This window comes from Hakea prostrata, chromosome 2 (genome assembly GCF_041222555.1).
Source record: "Hakea prostrata isolate BN-2017 chromosome 2, UWA_Hpros_2, whole genome shotgun sequence".
In the NCBI taxonomy this organism is placed as follows: domain Eukaryota; kingdom Viridiplantae; phylum Streptophyta; class Magnoliopsida; order Proteales; family Proteaceae; genus Hakea; species Hakea prostrata.
Window position 1 is genome coordinate 67,171,650 of NC_142601.1, and position 18,131 is coordinate 67,189,780.

At 37.1% G+C, this 18,131-nt stretch overlaps 2 protein-coding genes across 2 annotated transcripts; both read right to left on the reverse strand.

Annotated features, from left to right (window-relative positions):
• Positions 1-1,028: 1,028 nt before the first annotated feature.
• On the reverse strand, positions 1,029-5,156 carry HERK2 (hercules receptor kinase 2). Its single transcript, XM_089146081.1, has 2 exons — positions 4,863-5,156; positions 1,029-4,710 (listed from the first exon to the last, which is right to left on the reverse strand). The coding sequence occupies exon 2, from the start codon at positions 4,535-4,537 to the stop codon at positions 1,817-1,819; it is 2,721 nt and encodes a 906-aa protein (XP_089002207.1). The 5' UTR covers positions 4,538-4,710; positions 4,863-5,156; the 3' UTR covers positions 1,029-1,816.
• A 2,456-nt stretch (positions 5,157-7,612) lies between these two features.
• MSI1 (Transducin/WD40 repeat-like superfamily protein) lies at positions 7,613-15,617 on the reverse strand. The gene is made up of 6 exons (XM_089146082.1): positions 15,002-15,617; positions 13,519-13,845; positions 13,084-13,236; positions 10,121-10,245; positions 9,836-9,931; positions 7,613-8,515 (listed from the first exon to the last, which is right to left on the reverse strand). The coding sequence occupies exons 1-6, from the start codon at positions 15,344-15,346 to the stop codon at positions 8,287-8,289; spliced, it is 1,275 nt and encodes a 424-aa protein (XP_089002208.1). The 5' UTR covers positions 15,347-15,617; the 3' UTR covers positions 7,613-8,286.
• Between the last annotated feature and the right edge of the window lie 2,514 nt (positions 15,618-18,131).

Here is an 18,131-nt window from a genome sequence, read left to right on the forward strand (position 1 = left end):
CAAAATTTTGTTGTGTAATTTAAGGATATTACATAAAGATTTGCAACCTACAGCTTGCTGAAACCAAGGTGGATAAGATAACGCCACATCTGGTTCAGAATTCAAGGCATCACTCTAAAACTGACTAAAATTAGCCGGCTAGTGTGCTTTTTGTATCACTTGCGCTGAATGAATTAGTTAAACGGTTAAACCCAAACCAAACACCCATATAATGGGTCCCAGTCGGATGTTAGATGAGTTTTGATAGGTTTGAATCATCAATCAAATTATAAGTTTTCTGAAGAAATTTAAAGCATTCTAGCAAATTCCCCTAATTTTGGCTCACTGCGATGCAAAGTTGGTATTGTATATGGTAAAGGGTGGCATCTCCATTCTTTTAAGTTTTAACCACAATTTTGATATTTCAATATTTTCATTTTACTTGTTTTGATGAATTATCCATTCTGTATATTTTGCATCTCATCTCATAATCAAGCCCATACACACTGAAATATTTTGCTGTAATTTCAACATTTTAGTTAAAATCAAAATCTTGAACAAGTAGTGAAACAACTATTCATGCATGTCGTCCGCTACAGAATCAGGCAATCAGCCAACCACCTTTTGATGAGCCCCATTGAGTTGGTTTAACTACTGGCCAAGGACATGATTCACCATTGTGGTTTGAGAGTAGCTGGGTCCAGTGGATCTAGCTTCTACATTACAAATCATTGAGTAGGAGAAAATGGAAAGGACTTGAAAGAAAGGATGATCACACAAAGGGGAAGGCAAACATTAAATAGTAATTAGCTGCATCTGTTGCACTCTTTGGATAGGTTGCATGATAAATGATCTGGATTTACCCAAACCAAAGGTGCAGACACTGCAGAAACGAATACCTGGCCCACAAACAGGCAAGCCAAGACAGAGCTAGTTAGGAGTTCAGAACATTAAATAACAGAATTCAATGAGAAAAGAGTATGAACTAGAAGCAAAATAGACTTAAAAGACTATCAACTGTTAAGGCTCCAAATGATTATGAACATAACTATTCAAGCATTTGCTACTGGACTTCCTAACCAGGGGAATGAAGATAAGCTTCTCGTAGATCATGACCTCCTTCTAATCTTTCCTGGGGAATTGAATGTCTAGGATCACTAATAATAAATGAGCCAAGCATCTGATGCATAACTTTAAAAGTTTGCTACTGTATAAAATAAACTGAAATTCAGTAAGAGATGGTCAATGATTAGTAAATAGCATCATTAAGCAATACACAGAACAGGGATTCTGTATTGATCAGAGAGTAGCCATACAGATCAGTGAAATTTTGTACTGTTTCATTGCAATGATCAACATAAAAGGAGATTCTGTACTGATCAACAGAGATGAAACAAAACCCAAATAACCAACTATACAGCAAGTGATTACTTTGTTTTAGGAATAAGAGTAACCAAGTTCCAGTAAAAAGAACCAATCCAATAAAAACAAAAACAAGCCTTATCCCTGGAGTTGGCTAAAAAGAACCAATCTAAAGAACATAAATCCCAAAGAATGATTAGAATGCAAGAAACTCTTTTGTATAAAAATTTGAATAATGAAAACAACATAGATTTATTGGCAATGCCCTTGAGAAGGAATAAGGGCCCAAAACAAATAGAATTACAGACAAAATATTAAACCCCAAATCAACTAATTAGAGATCAACAGGAGCTTCTTCACATTTACCTCTCAATTGCATTTGTATAAGGAACTTCAAGTTTCATTGGGCCTGAGTGAAAGAAATTTTAAAGAATGTAAAACTCTAAATCCATTGATTCAAACTTGCATCTGATGCTCACCTGCCTTGAGGGTTAACCAGCTGAGAGAACTCATCAACCCCAACTGTACCAACCAATCCACTGGTTTGCCTTGTCAATGGTTCATCATCAACCTGAGTTCTGACTTCCACATTCTCAGCAATCAAACTGCTGGTATCGTCCCCTCCATTGCTTCGTAACCAGGCTTCATGCAGCTGCAAGACATATTCTAAATGCCACAATACTTCCCCCATTGTGGGACGGTTCTTACCCTCATCAGCAAGGCATTTCTCTGCAATCTCCCCAAACCTCTTCAATGATTCTGAACAGTAATTTCGTTCAAGCAGACAATCTGTGATGGCTTCAAGTGATCCCTGCTTTTGCCATCTGAGTGCCCATTCTGCAAGATTGATCTCATCTTTTGGCAAGCTTGGATTTATAACTGGTCTTGCACAAACAACTTCAAACAATACTACACCAAAAGAGTAGACGTCAGACTTTTCAGTCAATTTCTGCCTTCGGAAATATTCAGGATCAAGATACCCAAAGCTTCCCTTTACAGCAGTACTGACATGGGTATGATCCAATGCGGGACCAGTCTTTGACAACCCAAAATCAGCCACCTTAGCTACAAAGTTCTCATCCAATAGGATGTTGGTTGTCTTAACATCCCTATGAATTATACCCCTCTCTGCCCCTGTGTGGAGGTAGTGAAGCCCACGGGCAGAACCTATGCATATCTCCAACCGCTGCTTCCATGTCAAAGGAGGGAGATCACTCCCAAAGAGATGATTCCTTAGAGTCCCATTTGCCATATACTCGTACACCAAAATCATCTCATTATTTTCCTCACAGAAACCAATCATGGACACCAGATGTCTATGCCTAAGCTTCGATAACATCTCAATCTCAGTCTCAAATTCAGCAAGGCCTTGCTCTGATTGTGGATGGGCACGCTTGATTGCAGCAAAAGTGCCATCTTCGATTTCACCCTTGTAAACCTTGCCAAAGCCGCCAACTCCAATCACTAATGACTCATCAAAATTATTTGTTGCAGCTCGGATCTCTGCTATTGTGAAGCGTCTGCCACCTCTAATTGAAGCTGTAGAACCATTTAGATTTAGAGATCCTCCAATAAACTTGGATCCCCTGGCATTAGTGGTGCTGTTTCCAGTGGTTCCATGAAGGACCAATGGGCGCCAACCAGTGGGGTTTTCTTTTGTGGGACACACATTCTTCCTCTGCTTGCGTGAGCAAAAGAATACAGTGACTAAAGCTGCAAGAATGAAGATAGAGGCTATGCCTGCAGCTATTCCTTTCCAAAGAATGTGATTTTTTAATGTTTTGGCTGAAGTATCATCCGAACCAGAACTAAATCTATCTAATCTATGGGCAAGATTCCCACTTCGACTGAGCTTAAAGATCTCCAACCCATTCAAAAGTGCATCACTCCCTACAGCACCATACATGATCTCCGGTCCAAGTTGAATCCAGAGTGTGTCAATCTGTGAAGACAACACATCAAAGTAATCCTTATGATATGCCTTGTTCATACCCCCTGCTCTTGAAAACACATCGAAATTCTCTGCTGCAGTCCGGTTATTAATGTAGATCCTGAAGGTTCGTTGGTTTGCTTTGTCATAGAAAAGCTCACAGAAATGCAGCCGGACAATATAATCAAAGTTGGGGTCCACATAGAATTTCCATGACATGTTGAATCTCTGTTCCAAGACCTTATTGTCTGTCATAGCTCTTCCTGTCTCATACACAAGAAGAGGTGCAAATGAAGAATCATTCTTTGACGAATAGGTAATATTGGATTTGTTGTTGATTGAAATTCCAGCATCTGAAGCAAACATATAGCTGGTATCCCGTTCCCACTTTCTCCAGAGATCTTGATCCTGAGTGGGTTTAATCTCAGAGCCTCCAACATTCAATCTATACATGGTCTCAATCCCTCTTGCCCCCAAATTTAAATCACTAGTGGCACCATTTCCTCCCACCCTACTTACAGAATCCACAAAAAGTTGACTGGTAACTGGTATAACCTCGATTGCATTGACAAACGCAAAAGATCCTCCGGCTGGCATGAACTTGACTTCAAGCTGTGCTGAATCAATTCCAAGGAAGTATTCTTTCACCAAAGAGTCACTCGAGATATTTCCCGAGCTCTGCAAGTTGGAATTCTTCCAGGATATCTCCCCAGGGACACTAAATTCTGAGACTAGTTTTAGGTTGTTGGCCATAACATCAAACCTAGACTCACTCATGTTGTAATTTTCAAAAGAGAAAGGATAGAAATGGAGCCTCAGAAGACAATTCCCAAAATTCACCTTAAAAGTGTAATTTGCAGCCTCAGTGAAAACCCTTGCACTTTTATAGAGCGTCTCATAGTTTGAATCTCCATTAAATGTGGCACTGGAAGCAGCAGTACCTGGAGAACTGAGAGTAAAGTTCTTATCAGAGGCCAAATCGCCAACCCATTTCCTACCGTCGACTTTTACACTAGAATTCGTCCCACAGTCTATCAGAAATGGCGTTGTCGCAGCTTCAATTTTTTTCAAAGAAACAAAAACGAAAATCAGACAAATCAGAACTAACATCCCCATTCTACAGACCTTCACGAATACTCTAAAGATGATCCTGAAGAATAGGGGGAACTTCCAACTCGAAATAGAGCAGACGAAAATTTTCAAAGCAAACCCAGCTTTCAAATCACTCCAGTTTTTCCTGTGTCCAGGAACAGGTGAGTGTAACATCTACCGTTCTTGTAATCATTAACTTAAAAGAACAAAAAGCTTGGATGGAAGAACCTCGAGACTCAATTTAAGCAATTTATCTCCTTCAAATATCCCTTTTCAACTAAGCCACCATTATAACTTAGAACTCTCATGGATCAGAATACCCATTTGCAGTCTCCAGCATTCTCAACCTAGGCCAATGCAACAAGCCAAGTTATGGCCTAAATTTGAACATTTAAAGTTAAACAACACAGACTACAGAGAACAAACCAGCAAGAGAGGGAAAAAAACGGAAAAAGGATAAATTCTGAACAATCTATAACATTGGGTTTCTTCTTCTTACCAGAAATTGGATGAACCAGACTAAATCTCAGAAGATTCAGCTTCTGGAAGGGTTTTCTGATCAAGAAAACAGAACATTAGATGATGAGGCTGATTCTTTTTTTCTTTCCCCCTCTTCAACCAAGCCAGGAATCTTTGTTAGACAAAGAAATTAAATTTCTCAAACACTGTCTGAACTTTTGGTTTACAAATGTACTTAGGACTTCATCACCCATTATTCAAAATTAACATACTTAGAAAAAAATATGAAAAAGAAATTAGTATCCCAGTTGTTGTTGCTGTTGCCAGAACTGAAGCTCAATTATTTATGACGTGGGGAACATGGTTTTGTCCGGAAGATGATTAACAGTGACAATTACTTTATTCAAATTCCCAAATTAACCACGTCTCATTCAATGCTTATGAGACTTTAAATTGTTTTCTACTTTCTTCTTGTTAAAGATCCAAAACTAACCCTGCTACTGACAGAGTACACCTAGTTCTGAGTTTTCAACTGAGAAATTTTGTTGGGTTCTTTGGAGCAGCCGTATACTATGGTGTACTACTTACTGTACTTGCAAATGACCAACCTCGTATGAACCCAGTGAGTTTTTTTATATTTTTGTAAGAACCCATTGAGTTTTAAAATGCACCAAAAAAGTCTATTTGGAAACTAAGCCAGCCAGTAAGTTGAATTTGGTCAAATTGCTACACAAGCAAAGGTTTTTCTTTTCTTTTTTTCTCTACTTCCCAAGGAACCTTTAAATTTATGCTTTATGGGATAATTTATTTTTAAAAATATAATTATTTGATAGCCAAAGATAATATTAATTAAGCAAAGAAAGAGGGAGAGAGTGTTGGACTCTTTATCAAGGTTTATCTAAGCATTATTGGAATCTACAGCAATTGTAATCAGACAATTACATAAGGAAAATTTTATGTTTACATAACTGAAACTAACTTGAAAATACTCTCACTTTTTAGGAAACTAAGCCAGACAGTAAGTTGAATTTGGTCAAATTGCTACACCAGCAAAGGGTTTTTTACGTTTTTCTCTCTCTCTACTTCCAAGGAACCTTTAAATTTATGTTTTATGGGATAATTTTTGATAGTTAAAAATAATATTAATTAATCAAAGAAAGAGGGAGAGAGTGTTGGACTCTGAACTTAGCAAGTCTTTATCTAACCATCATGGAATCTATCACAATTGTAATCATACAATTATATAAGGAAAATTTTAGGTTTACATGACTGAAACTAACTTGAAAAGACTTTCTCCAACTTTTCAAACATTTCAGTGATGTATATCAAATCTAATGGTTAGATAAAAAAAAAGGTTAGGTGCATGTCAAATTCCAACTCCTTGTTCAATCAAATCGTGTTGTAAGCATCAAAAGATTTAAATGTATTCGATTTTTAAACATGACCAATGTCTACCTTTTACATGATATAGGTACTGTATTGTCAAGAGATCTATAGCTTCAGCACCAAACACAAGAAGGGTGAACTAACTGGTTTACCTCCTATAAAATAGAAACCTCACCCATTTAGATGTCCCTATACATGCTTTCATTGGTGCTCTTAATCCCTAAAATGGATAGTTGAGTTGAGCCAATCCAATTCAACTCTATTTCAACAACCCCAATGACTTTAGCATCTACTCTTCTTAAATGCACAACTGTTTCTTCACTTTATGAATACCTTTGGACGCTTCTGCATTCTCTGGTTCTTATCTTCACTCACAGCCCCACACTGATAAAGAAAAGATAAATCAGGTCTCTAACCCTTAAGATATTGTCTACTTTAAAGTACAATGGCTGAGCTATACCTGAAATATCGGTTGTAAATGGTGTCTCAGATCCAAATTTGCTGGTTGCTTCGTTAGTTAACCTAATTATTTTGAGGGGAAAAAAATCTAAAGTTTGGTTACAGTTCCTCGAGGACCACTGGAAATGACACTGATTGGTTTAGAAATGATGATAGGTTGTGAATGAAACAAAAAAATTTGAACAAAAAATATTAAAAAATGAAACAAAGCAACAATTTCACTGTCAAACACCCCAAAGCTATTATAATCAATGCAATTCATTTTATATGGTTCATGATGATGAGTGGTATCTTTTATAAACGGTAAAATCATGAGTGGAATTTCATCTTTCATGCAAGTTGCTTGTATTCATATTTTTCAAGGTTGACAACAATAATAAACAATTAGCTTCACATAATGCATGTTTATGATTTAAAATTGCCTATGCCCAAATGTTTGTGTGAGAGGGAATTTTGAACTTGCAAGATTTTGTCTTAAATAGGTTTTTTTTCAGTCTGAATTGTCTACATGGATGGAGAGAAAAAATTTAAATCTACATGATTGAATTCTTGACATGCATTCATTCTCAAAGTAAGATTTTTTTTAAAGTAAATTAACTAAAATGATGATTAATAATTTAGCTAATTTACTAAAATTAAGATTCAACAGGTATCAAGAATTCAAACCACAGATTGAAAACTTTTCTTCCCATCTGAGCACAGGATCCTAATTTGGATTTTCCTCTGTTTTTCACTTGTGTTACACTCCATCATGAAAATATATATAATTGAAAAAAACTTGATAGACAGTTCACCAACCAATGATTCAAACCCACAATTACAACTGTCTTATTCCTATCACGTGGGACGGTTTTCATTTTGAACCCTCATAATACTGTTATCACACTTCAAAGTTCAATGTTTGTTCTTGCTTCTTCCAATTAGTCATTTTCTTGGAATACTAAATTAAGGTCTTAAAAAACCCTGTTGTTCCCTTGTTCTAAGTTCTTCAGATTAAACAGTAGAGTCCAAAGTGACCCAATTCGATATTTCCAGGAGTCAATTTCAATTTCAGAATAATTGGAGCCAAAGTGGTTCAACAATTCTTGAAGCCAAGTCTGTACCTACATGAGTGATGGTATAACATGACAAAAAACAGAGATCGATTGCCTGCAAATATAGACTCCACATCTGGAGTTTCACATGAGTCTCCTCCTTTTTCATTTAGTTTCTTTATTCTATTATTGGTTTCTAAATCTGCCCATCAATTGCAAAAGTAAATTGATTGGCAGAAGCGACAGTGATTTTGTCTTTGCCTCAGAAAACGCTTCCATCCCTTATCTCATCAACAGGTTACAGGTGTGGAATGTCGATTGATGCCTACATCCCATCATTTTAGTTTCTTGTCTCTGTATCAGTGTCGGTGGGATTCCACATGGTTGGACAGATGATAAATAAGATTATATACTACAATACCAAAACAATAATCTAAACCCAGAGGGGAATGCATAATGAGGTGATGGATAAACTCAAAATCATCATTCATCCATCGCCAAAAAGACAAACAAGGTCACATTGTTATTGCACCATCTCTTTATATTCCCCTTTGTTTGGGTTCTAAAAGTCCATCTACTATTGGACTAGGAAGCTTTGGCAGATTCTTCAGCTGGTAGATCATCGTCGTCATGGTAAATGTTCTCTGCCATCTGCCAAATTTGAAGTATGTTATCTTCTGCCACACTAGAAATAACCCAATCTTCACAAGGATTCCATGAAAAATCAGATATTTTGCTTGTGTGCCCCCCATGAATGAAAAGTAGCTCTGGTGGACCATCATCTGCATCCTCTGGCGCTTGCTCTTCATCAATCCTGTTAAACAGTAACTGGTATGAGTTTCTGCGGTGTAGTCTGGAATAAAGTCCATGGAATGACTCAAGAAAAATCATCCATACAAAAATAAATTAATTAACTACTAAAAAGAGAATTAGAAGTGAAGTAACAGAGAGAAACAAATTCATGGCAGCTGTAACAAGTTATGTAGTTCATATAACATACTATATTGAGAATAATCATTACATGTCAATAGCAAGATCCTACTATGGATCAGATTGAAAGTTTATTGTAATGCTCCTACATAACTAGTAAGTTTTGAACTAACAAATATACCACTACTGCATTAGAAACATCATAAGGATTGTAGGGAAAATCTTGAATCCTCTCCCTAACTGAACTGCTACCTTGAGAAATGGAAGTATCAGCAAGCTATAAATCAGTAAACCTCAGCTCGGGTGCGGGTGGGGGAACTTCTTTTGTTTTTGCATGTTTTCAGAACATAATTTGTCTAGTACTTTCTCCAGTTCTTCAGAAGGCATGGCTCAACATGGGAGGATGACGAGGCTGGGTGAAGAGGTGCAATAGATCAAGTGGCAGGGTACAGAGTCTGTGGAGGTGAAGATGGCCCACTGGAAAGATCTAGGGATTATAGATCACCCATGCAGATGAAGTAGAGGAAGAATTTAAGTAGGGTCATACGGCCATATGCACATTTGGAGTTTCCAGAGGTGAGTTTTTTTTTTTTTTTGGAAAGAGGTGAGCCTATAATGAACTTGCTTTGTTTGGGGTAGCAATAGTCTAACAAAAGAATAGGAGAGACTTCATGATTCCAGGTTTAGAATACGGGAACTCTAGAATGCTTAACAGAAAACTAAATACCTAACAAATGCAACAGTGTTGCAAATATCTAAATTTGTCATCTATAACTTCCACAAACATGCACAAATGAATCCAATGTCAGATAGATCATCATCACTTGTTTGGACTCTAAGACGAGTTGTTCATTGGTTTGAGTGGATCTGATTTTGAGTCAGGTTTCGTTTCTTTCTTTTTTTTTCTATAAACAGGATTGGCATCAATCTGAATATATCTTGCGATAGACGATCCTAACTAACCATTGAGTAAATATTCTCCGTTGAGATGCTGCAACAATGTATGCAAGACAAAGATGCTCAATTGCTGCTCATTAGTTTACCCCAAAAAAAAAAAAAGATATAGAGAGAAAGAGAAAGGAAAAAAAAACAAAAGAATCAGCATTCTAATAACCAGGAGAAGGTATAACTAATGAATCCCAAACAAGAAAATTACCAGGTCTAGAATTTCAACCAAAGTAGTAGCATTTGTTCAATAAAATACCTGCTGAGATCCCAAACCATAAGCCGCCTACCAAGACAACAAGAGGCTAATATGGTCTCATTCTTTGGATTCCACCCAACTTGGAAAACCTCCTCTCTGTCATTGTTCATCAAATAAGAGTTAGACCATGACATTTTGCTTTTAATATTTTTTTTGATAAATTATCTTCTGTTGAAATGAAGAACAAAAATAGCTTGTAGAAATAAAGAAATTTACAAGAGAGAATAACAAATGTGATTCACAAATAATGAAATAACACGCATCATATGCAGGGGAGGTGCTTACTTGTGACAATCAAAGGTGTGGAGTGCAGTATTGATCTTCCGGAGATCAAATAGCTTAACAGTTTTATCAGTTGAGCCAGTCACCACGACCCATTCATTAAATGGATTGAATGCTAAGCAGTTAACCTATGAAATAAGCAAAATAGAGAATACTGAGATCAGAGCACAAGCATCTGCATACATGAAATAACCCATCATTTCAATTAATGAACTAACAAGACAGTCTAATAAAACAACAGGGGAAAACTGCTATCCAGTTGCGATGCAGAGAACAGCCTTGGACCAACCCAAACCAAACTGGGTTTCTCGACCAAGATGAACTGGCCCAATATGAGTCAAGGAGCTGATACAATATCTGGAATTATCATTATTTTGATAAGAATATATTATTCTTTTTAATTTATAAAGTTGAATACGCTTGCAAGAGTTAAGAGTTAGAGTTGGTTAACAGGATACTTAAAAGATTATTTCCTTGTCAAATAATATTTCTTATGTTTCCTCTGTTAGTTGGATTTTCTGGTTTTGAATAGTTTGTCTTAGTATCAGGAAGAAAATTTCATATTGGTAATGTGAGTTAAGTTGACGTTTGAGAAAGTAGCACTCTCTCCCCTATTACCTTTTATGCGATTTCTGTCTTCCTCTTCTTCCTGTTCTTCAAGTTCTCCTGCAAAACCCACTATAGCAGACCCTTCTCAGTTCTGAATTCATTTGGTATCAAGGCTGAAGGATCCTCTTCTTTCCCATCAGTCTCGTTTTATCTTGACACTCTTTTCATTGTTCTGCTGCTTCGCGTACCAGCAACAGTCTCAAAAAATAAATAAATAAATAAATAACAAATCCTGAAACCAAAAAAACCCCATCCCTTTCCATCCTTCTGAGCATGGCTTGAGGTCTAGCCGAGATCTATTTTTTTGTGACCTTGAGATGAGATCTCATACAAATTGAGTTGATATAATAAAAAAAATAATAAATTAAAATTAAAATTTAAAAAAAAATCTCGGCCAATCTTATCTTCATACAAATTGAGTTGATATAAAAATAAAAATAAAAAATACAATATCTAGGCCAAGATCCCAGCTCTTGCAAGATCTCAGCTCAACCTAGTTTTTATGAATACCCCACCTAGGTCAAGACAAGTTGAGATATCTCGATCTCGACCTATCTCGAACTCCTTTCTTGTTTGCTGATGTTGGCATTTTGGCCGAATTTTTTGCCAAAAAGTTGGCTAGATCTCTACCTAGACTGTAACAAGCTATTTAGCTCATCTACAACACAAATTTACTGATTTTGAAGGCAATCTTGAAGCAAAGTGAGTGTTCTTCCCAAACTTCATTTTTTTTCAAAAACTATGTTTTACACTAATGGGGGTGGTGCTGGTGGAGCAGAAGTTGGAAGAGCTTATTCATTGATTTAACTCTAGTGGAGCAGAAGTCGGAGGAGCTCCCTTATATTTATCGATATTGTGATGTGAAATTGTGAACAATTGAACATGTTTGATGTATTATTTGACTCTAAACCTTTATGTCCTCATTTATATCAAGTAATGGTTGCGTAAATTATGTTTTATAAGTAGGCATGTTTATTCCTTCAGCATATCAATTTCAAAGTTAGGGCCGGATTGGAACTCATGTATACAATTATTTTCTTACATACCTAAGGCCACTATTTTGTTTAAAAGGCCAAAAATAGGCTAAATACCAAATGCCAACCCAAATTGAGCCCTAATATCCACCAAGATGGCCCTCAAGTTGGTCTAGTCGGGTGGGGATTTTTACCACATCACGGCCGGTTTCTTGAGAGACAGAGACCTCAAACCAAGCTTCTGATAAAAAAGGATTTTAAGGAAGACAGGAAGAAGAAAGCACTTCCTTCCCCTTATATTTACCAAATGAAAATAACATGTAAGACTACCATCAATACCTTCACTCTCCCTCCCCCCCCCCCTTTTTCTTGATCCCATTGAAGATATCAGTCAAGCTGGAGGGGAAATATCATGCATATTAAACTTTTCTGAGAGAGTTGATCCCTTTGAAGATATCAGTCAACTGGTCCCTTATCTTCACAGAAGGTGTGCAGGTGTAGTCATAATTAATTTTTTTCTTTTAATAAAATGCAGATCAACCTTAATGTGCTCTGGATGGTCATGTTAAACAAGGCTGTCAGTTATACCCGCCTTGCTGTCACAATACACCTGCATGGACCCTCAATATGAAACCTAGTTATTGAAATAAGTCTCTCAACAATAGAAGCTTGCAGTATCATACCCCAATTCTTGAACTAACTTTTTCACCCATAGGAGCTACATCACCAGCTAACAGTGCTGGTTAGGAGTCTCCCCCCCAAAAAAAAAAAAAACCCAAGGCTATTTTAATGCAGCTGGAATACATCAGTTATTACGTAATGTAACCTCAATTCCAAGCCCTCTACTCTTCTATTGTTCCCAACCAAGAGGCATGGTGGAGAGACAAGATGGCCGTTAACTCTCAGATCTGATACCAAGTTCAAGTTAACATCATAACAATAGCAAGGGAGAAAAGAGGATGGAAAGCAAAACAAGAAAAAGAAGATGGTAAGTCAACTCTCAGTTCTAACACCAAGTTCAAAGTAATGAAGGAAAAGTAATAACACAGAAAAGAGGACAGGAAAGAAGAGAACATGGAGAGTGAACCAAATCCCTTCACCTATATTTACTAATTAAATGTAGAATTACATCAATTATCACGACTAACATAAAAGTGCCTAACAAGGTAAAAGGCAAGATTACTTGACAAAGCAAACATAACATCATCCTAAATACATTAACGATATCAAACCCCTCCCCCCCACAAACAAAAAAAAAATGAAAAATGGTGGAAAAAAATCGAAGAGAAGATATAAAGGCAAGAATAACATAGGCCAGACACCACAACCCCAACCAGTAAATGAAAGAAGTTTCCCTGGCAAGAGAGCTAGAAAGATACTCACCTCACCTTGATGAGCAACCACAGACTGGATAGGTTTGTTGGCAGATGGTGTCCGTAGATCCCATATAAGAAGGTGGTGATCATCCCCGACTGAACCAAACAGGTACTCATGCCTCAGATGCCAAGCAACATCTTCAACAACACCTTCATGAACCTATTTTTACAAGAAAATTAACCGCAGGGTCAATAAACATATTCCCCTTCTAATTTGAAATATCAAATGCTGCTTTACTAGCTTTTAAGGAGTTGAACCATAGGAAAAACTAAATAAGGAAATGTTGTAGATTGGAAAAACTAACAAAGTCGCACAAAGAATCATCAGCTTCTTAATTTCTGACTTCCAATATTAACAACTTGTAGAAACATGAAGAGAACAAGAAGGAAACACTTCAGGTGAAAAAAAAATTATATATATATATATAAAAGGAACCCCTACCTTAAAAATTTGCTGAGCTTCAAGAACCTTGTTCTTAGGAGTAGCATTAACATCCCACAAGCATATCTGAGCATCATCGGAACCACTCAGCAAATGACCTTGCTTGAACTGACTCCATGATAATCCATAACCTTCAGTACTATGGCCCCTCAGCTTCAAATCAGGATTGCATGCACCATCTAGAGGAGGCTTAGATGGGTGTTTGCTGTAATCAAAAACATAAACCTCTGCACTGACTGTCTTGGTTGCAATAATAAATGGATTTTGTGGCATGTAACGAGCCCGATTAACCTCTCCATCATGATTTATTTGCTGTATAATTTGCACCTGCGAGTTGGAATCCCAAATCAAACTATCAGAGTGTAAACAATTTTCACAGAATATTCAGCTCCTGCTTCAACCAAGAAAAAAATATAATACATCAAAATTAAGCAGCGACACCAGTAACCAAATCTGCATCCTGAGCACACAACAGAGAAATTTGGAGATGACTTAATTTACCATTAGATATGCCTATAATTACAAGAAGTGGAGTTCTAATTTGGCCGATCTTAAACAAAATCTTAATGACTGACTCAGGTTATCCCATGGATGATGAGACCCAAAAAGAATGGGGGGTAGAAGACAGGGAATAGAGCAAAAAAACCCAAATTAGCATATCCACGATGAATCTTCTAGGTCTCAAGAGAATGAATAACAGTGTACTACTAAACTGTTTCTGCTATCTTAAAATACTTAAAACAAACTGGCCACAGTATGAGAGGAGAAGAATATATTAAATAACTGATACAACAAAAACCAAAGCTAACAGCAGCAAATCAACTATTCACAACAGATATAACAGAACTGCAAAGGAAGTGCATTTGAAGCAAGTTCAAAATATTTAAACCTCAAAACCAAATTTCCGAACTATCTCATTGTTTTGTTTATCAGTTTTATTCTTTGATTTGGTCTCTAGTTATAAAAAAAAAACCTTAATAGCCAACAAAAAGAATCACAGTCTTGGTGCTAATTGCATTCTTTGATGGAGGGACGCATTGCCTGTCCATAAGTATAGGAAGCCAGGGGTTCCCTCAACCCAAACAATTAGCATATAGCACTCATCGGTAAGCTACATTGAAAGAGATCTGGAGGCAGAAACCAGTATGTTCCATGAACAACGTTGCAGCAGAGACGACAACTAAGTACAGCTCGATTCAAATGGTGGATTTTCCTCATATGAATTTTCACAAGTAACCAAAAATCGATGCATCTAGAACGCCTACACCCCCACCCCCAAAAAAAAAACTTCTCATTCTAACCCTAATACCCATAAAATGTTGCGTCCGGCGATCCCCATTGCAAAGTTACTGTGAAAAAAAATACATATCATCTTTCACATCCAGATGATAAACAGATGGAAGCCAACAGAAATTCCCGTTATACTGCGGGAAATCTAACAAACAACAAAGGATTATAAAAATGACAGGCACAAGGCAAGTACCTTTCCATTAGCACAGCCGAAACCCCCAAAATCACCACGCTCATCATCATACTGTCGGGAATCAGTCTCAGAATCTTCCAAAGGAAGCTGCACCTGGGCAAGCATCAGATAGTTGGGCTCATTCTCCGAAGTGTGAGTTCCCAAAATCATCTTCTGGACAGAGTAGTCCTTCCCTGGAGGCTCTTCCCTGTCTGGGAGCCACTGTACGGTCAGCGAAGGCCATTCCAGCGCATGAGTGATGACCAGATCGTACAAGAACGGTGTATTCTTCTTCCATATCTTGTATTCCTCGTTGATTAGTCGCTCTTCGATCTCTCCCCTAAATTCATCCTCGTCCTTGGCCATGAATCCTCTGATTCTCTGCACTGCTACAACACGAGCCGGTGATTCTTCGGACTAGTATCACACAACCTGGACCCTCAATTCTCTCTTCACTGGACTTAATGGCGGGAAGAGCTGAGATAATTTTTTGAAATTTGGAGGGAAGAAGGTCAGGAGGACATGGGTAGAAAGAAATGGAGAATGCGATGCAGTGAAGCGGCGATGCCAAAGAGGGTTTTGGCGAAGTGTTTTCCCTCTTCTATTCGTGATACGGTGATGGCCTCCGTAAAAAGTCCCGACACATTATAAATAAATAAATAAGAGCGCGAGATGATCAATGTGAACCCGGCCTATAATTGGAAATTTATCCAATCCATTTATGACATGAAAATCGACCAAACATCGTATCAAATGGTTAAAATTCATTTATAAATCATATCGAAAGATTGTGATAAAATTTAAAAAAAAATGATGTTATTTATAAATGAACTACAACATTTTAATGTAATGTTAGGACATATATCACACACAACTACAAGAAATTTATAGACTGGATGGTCTGCCCACAATGAGTTTTGTTCCACTTCCATCCCCTCTGCTATTTCCAACCCCACTTGTTTGTTTTTTGTCACTGTACCATGATACGCGTCAACAACTTGCATTCTCTAGTCCAAATCAGTTGGACCTGGTCCACCTGAGATGACGTCAATACTCGTACATAATCCACCATATTCCCCTTCCATCTTTTATGTTATGGAACTAAGGTTCATTTTTGCAAGCTTATGTGCATCTTGACTACATTTTAAATGGTATTTTTTTTACATATAATATATATATAAAATAGCGATTCACCGTTGATTTTTATGGAATTTAAACTTTTGACCTCGTACTACAAAGCTTTGGTGTTCATCAATTTGAACAACCCATTAAAGTTCCTTCGGCCCTTTTCCTATTGTTGAACCACTTTTCTTTCCTTTGGCCCCTCTCTATTTCTTGCCACCCTGCACAATGCATGACCCACTCTCCCCTAACCCTAGTCCACTCTCTTCCCTTAAACACCACTCAAACCCACCAACCTAACCCTTCGGGGGTTGTGATATTTGCAAATGTCACAGGGTACAAGGACTTCATCCTATTATCATATCATATTTATTTGGAATAAAATGATTAAATATCTGGTGCAATATATGTAAAGTTCGGTTTCCTCGTATCATCTTATCTTTATCATTTCTTATTTATTCAATATGGTATCATTTATGACATCATTTAAATTCCGATACACAACAGTCAATATAAGTTGGCGTCCATAACGGCTAAGTCAGTAATTTTTTTTTTTTGGGTTCAGGATAAGTCAGTACTGATTATCATGTCTAAAGCCAATTAATTAATTAATTAGAGAATTTGGCTTATTTCATTTTATTTTCGGACTGAGATTTACTTGACAATAAATTGACAACACCATCAAATATAAGACAGAATTTTGCAATTAATTTTTGAAGGAATTTAAATTATTGACATTTTATTATAAAGAGTTGGTTTTTCTCCAGAAAAGCAAACTCGTTCCAAAAAAAAGGAGTTTTGATTAAATAAAAAGAAAATTACATTCTGAATAATTTCTTACCATTAGCATCATCCCGAACAAAATCAAAAAAAGCTAACGGGAAGAGCATCTGCAACTAGATGGGTTTCTTGGGAGGTATTAAGGAAACCTACCAGGAAGTTCGTACAAACGTTAATCTCCCGAACATAATGAACAAAATTACATATAAAAAAACCACCCCTTAGCTCCCTAATCTTTATGATCAAATCAACAACCCTCCCAGATGTAGAAAAATGTCTCTTAATAGATTGGATGGCCACCATAGAATCAGATCAAATTTCTATTATCGTCAAACCCATTTCACAAGCAATCTCCATGCCACGCTTGATCGCATATAATTCCAATCGAGTAATATTTTTCTCATTACTACCACCAGCCAAAGCAAAACTAGCCTTACCATGACGATTTCGGGCAATAGCTCCGTACCCACAAATGCCTTCTCAACTAGAACCATCACAATTTATAGCCACCCAATTACCTTCTGGCTTGGGCCATCTATGACAAACTGCCTTTGGAAGTTGAAAAGTCACCCCAATGTGCCATCGAGCAAAAAAAATCCTATCTTCTTGAGTGTCAGTAAGTTTGAGTGGAGGGTGTGCGAATCACAAGTGGGTATCCTTCTTAATTTTTCCCAATACCACCTGAGATTCTGTAGTAGTACCATTGAATATTTGAGTGTTCATTTCCTCCCAAATTCTATATATAATTGCTGTCATAGAGAAACAACGGATTGCAGCTCTTGCTGTCGGACTTGCAAAATGTGTGGTGATCCATATGAGTTCATCATTCAAAGAAGCCAATGGCAACCTGGTGTACCCATTTAGCTCTAAGATATGATACCATATTTTACTAGAGTAATTACAATAGAAGAATATATGATCTAAGTTATCTTTACATCTATTACAAAAGCACACAAGTTGTCTTTGTCACTATGCCCTAATTACGCAACTGGCTTATTGTTGAGAGGCGTTCTAGACATGCCAGGCAAGTGATTCCTTAATGATTGTTGACCACGAATTACCGGGAGACCCACAAAATTAGGATGATGAGAATTATTTTTTTTTAATATTTTATTATTTTGTACTTGTGAACATCACATATGTTGTGATTGTAAGTACTCCCTCTCAAGAGAGATGATATAGACTTGAGTAACCCTTCCAAATTTTATTTGACCACTTCTTACCCATGACTCCATGAGGCCAAACCTAA